Genomic DNA, 3139 nt, shown 5'->3' on the forward strand with positions numbered 1-3139 from the left:
AAGAGAAGAGGGGAGAAAGGAGGGATGGAAAGTCATGATAAATACTGCAGTTTTGACACCAGAACCAACAGGACGTTCTGTGGCAAGAGAAAATTGGGGAACAATTTGCTCCCAGTTATCCCTATATTTTTCAGGCTCTCCAGGCAAAGCCAGAGGGAAAGATTGTGCTGGTTGTACTTCACTGTAGAAAATCTCCTATGCAGTTTTCCTCACCTTATCCAAGGATGGAAAGTCATGATAAATACTGCAGTTTTGACACCAGAACCAACAGGACGTTCTGTGGCAAGAGAAAATTGGGGAACAATTTGCTCCCAGTTATCCCTATATTTTTCAGGCTCTCCAGGCAAAGCCAGAGGGAAAGATTGTGCTGGTTGTACTTCACTGTAGAAAATCTCCTATGCAGTTTTCCTCACCTTATCCAAGGAATAAGCTGTCCAGGAAGTTCCACCTCCCAAGATGTAAATCCTTTGACCATCGTGGGCGATTTCGTGTCTGTACCTGGAGGTGCAAAGAACATCCAGCAGCACAATGAGTGCAACTGAGCAATGAAAGAGCTGGGAAATGCTCAGATTCCAGGGATTTGAGGAGAAATCCCAAGCCTGGTGGTGCTGGGAGCATTCAGGAGGTGTGGAAGCTTTCTTGAGCCCTTCTAAGGAGCATCCCAGGAGCTTGGAAGGTATTTTCTAAGGGCACAGCACCATGGAAGTGAAAGGCAAGGATTTATGGAGCACCAGAACATCAATATTCCAGTCCTTTCTCTAAGATGGGCACTGCTTTCACAGAATCCCAGGATCAACCAGGTTGGAAAAGACTTCTGAGATCATCAGGTCCAACCTAGGACCAAACACCACCATGACAACTAGGCCATGGCACTAATGTCACATCCAGGCTCTCCTTAAACCGTCTCCCAGTCCTCCTTCCTCAACATCTACAAGGATCAACCACAGCCTCTTCTCCTCCTCAGCACCCACCAGATGTCCCATGTCCCCAGCTCTGTCCTGGCACCACTCTATGCCCTGGCAAACTCTTCCCACCCCATCCCTACATCCTGCACTGGGGTGTGCAGGATTCACTGCCCCAAGAGTGCCTTGACATCTTCTCACTCCCAGGAATGATGGTGACTCCCTAGAGCAGCTCCCTGAGGCTGTCCAGCTTCTCTCACCTCTCCTCTGGCATGTCACAGGACATGTTGTTTGGCTTCAGCTGGATCCACTCTCGAGTGTTCAGGTCCAGCTTATGCAGGTCAGTGCTGTAGATGTAACCAGTTGTTCCTCCAAACACGTAGAGACAGCCATTGATGATGGCCATGGCCTGGGAGAGACCAGAGGGAAAGCAGTTAGGAAGGACACGTGACATGTGGAGCTGAAAAAGGGAGAATTCCCAAGCTCCCGGGCAGGACATGGTGTAAAGTTCTGCCTGGCGCTTACAGAACGATGTGTTCAGGAGGAACATGGAGGGCAAACAATGAGACCTACAAACTGCTGTTTGCAGTTGGAGTTTTGGGTTCTGAAGGCTTTGAGGAGGTTACAGAGCAACACCAAAACCATCAACTCCTTAAATCAGATCTTTTCATCCAACTGACTTAGAATTCACTTAACCAATTTTAGCTTTTCTACCTAGAAGAAAACTGTGAGTTTCCTTTCAATCTCAACCAACCAACACTTTTTGATTGCTTTAGAAATGTTCCTGCTTTTCCTGGCACTTAGGTACAGAAAGATCAACTCTGGTCACCATCAGAGAAGAGATTTTGGTGCTCTGCACCAAGATCTGTGGACAACAGGCCTGTCCTCACCTGCCCATAGATCCTGTTGGGTTTCTTCCCTCGGCAGCTGAGCAGGGCCCATCTCTTGTACTTGACATTGCAGACGTGGACATCATTGCCATTGCTCTCCCCAAAGGGGATCCCTGTGCCTCCAAAAACCAGCAGGTTGTTGCCATGTAACACAACTAGGAGAGAGAGACAGAGCAGAGACACTTGTTGCTGTGAGGTGCAGTAAAACAGAAGTGGTTTGGAATGTTCTGGATTGGTCAAGGGCAGGTTGGATGAGGCTTGGAGCAACCTGGGCTAGTGGAAGGTGTCCCTGTCCAGGGCAGAGGGTGGAACTGGATGGACCTTAAGGTCCTTCCAATCCAAACCCAAGGGATTCCATGACTCTGCTCTGGCAGAGAGTGCTCAGTGTTGTTCAAACCCCAACCACTTCACACTATGCTCTGAAATGCTCCTGAAGAGACAGAATCCAAGGTAAAACCATGGTAACCAAAGGTCTACTTTGAAAAATGGTTAATGAACAAAAAAAAGCTCTATTTTTGGAGGCTCTGAGCTGTCTGATGGCACTGAGCACCTCCCTCACCCGCCCTGCTGAGAGCAACTATCACCCTGAAGGAACCACCAACATGAAGACTTCTTGCTCTTCCATTTCTCTCTGCCTCAACTAAGGACAGGGACAGAAAAATCCCAACCCAAACTCAAAGGCCTAGAGTTGGAAACCATCCAGATTCCCCAGTTCTGGCCTGGTTTTGTGTTCCCACAAGGGACAATGATCAAAACAGCTCGAGGAGAAGACATCCAGGACTGAGATTTCCATACGTACGTGACATGGAGGCGAGTTCCCTGGGCATGTAGCCTTCAGTGCCCATCTGGTGCCAGGTGTCTGTGGCAAAGTTGTACCTCCAGAGCTCCCTGAAGAGAGGGTAGTCTTCATTCTCAGACCCACCAGACTCATCATAGTCAGGATTGTAGCCTCCAAACACATAAAGGTTGGCACTATCTGCCACGCAGCGATGGCCACTTCTTGCTGGGGGACACCTGTGGCCTGCAGCAAGGGGACAAGGCAAACAGCTTCAGTGGAAGGTCAGGAGAGCTGAGGTTGTGGCTCAGGGGCAAGAATATAGTTACTGAGGTGGTGTTGAGGCCTAAGGAAGCCCAGGGAGGCTGCGGGATGCCCCAACCCTGGGGCAACCAAAGCCAGCTTGGATAAAGCCTTGAGCAACCTGCTCTGGTGGGAGGTGTCCCTAGACCATGGCAGTAAGTGCCATGTCCAGTCTGTCCTTAAACCCCGCCAGGGATGGTGACTCCACCACCTCCCTGGGCAGCACATTCCAGTGTTTAATCACCCTTTCTGGGAAAAAATTCTCCCTA

At 49.5% G+C, this 3139-nt stretch overlaps 1 protein-coding gene across 1 annotated transcript in view; it reads right to left on the reverse strand.

Moving 5' to 3' along the window:
• KLHDC10 (kelch domain containing 10) overlaps positions 1-2813 on the reverse strand; it is a gene marked incomplete at its 5' end in the record, with an annotated part of 5557 nt that extends 2744 nt beyond the window's left edge. Inside the window, 4 exons of the mRNA XM_009077221.1 lie at positions 414-498; positions 1163-1311; positions 1793-1947; positions 2592-2813. Coding sequence (XP_009075469.1) covers positions 414-498; positions 1163-1311; positions 1793-1947; positions 2592-2813 — 611 coding nt within the window. The remainder of the gene's footprint in view (positions 1-413; positions 499-1162; positions 1312-1792; positions 1948-2591) is intronic.
• Between the last annotated feature and the right edge of the window lie 326 nt (positions 2814-3139).

This window comes from Acanthisitta chloris, unplaced genomic scaffold (assembly GCF_000695815.1).
Source record: "Acanthisitta chloris isolate BGI_N310 unplaced genomic scaffold, ASM69581v1 scaffold34836, whole genome shotgun sequence".
Classification (NCBI taxonomy): Eukaryota; Metazoa; Chordata; class Aves; order Passeriformes; family Acanthisittidae; genus Acanthisitta; species Acanthisitta chloris.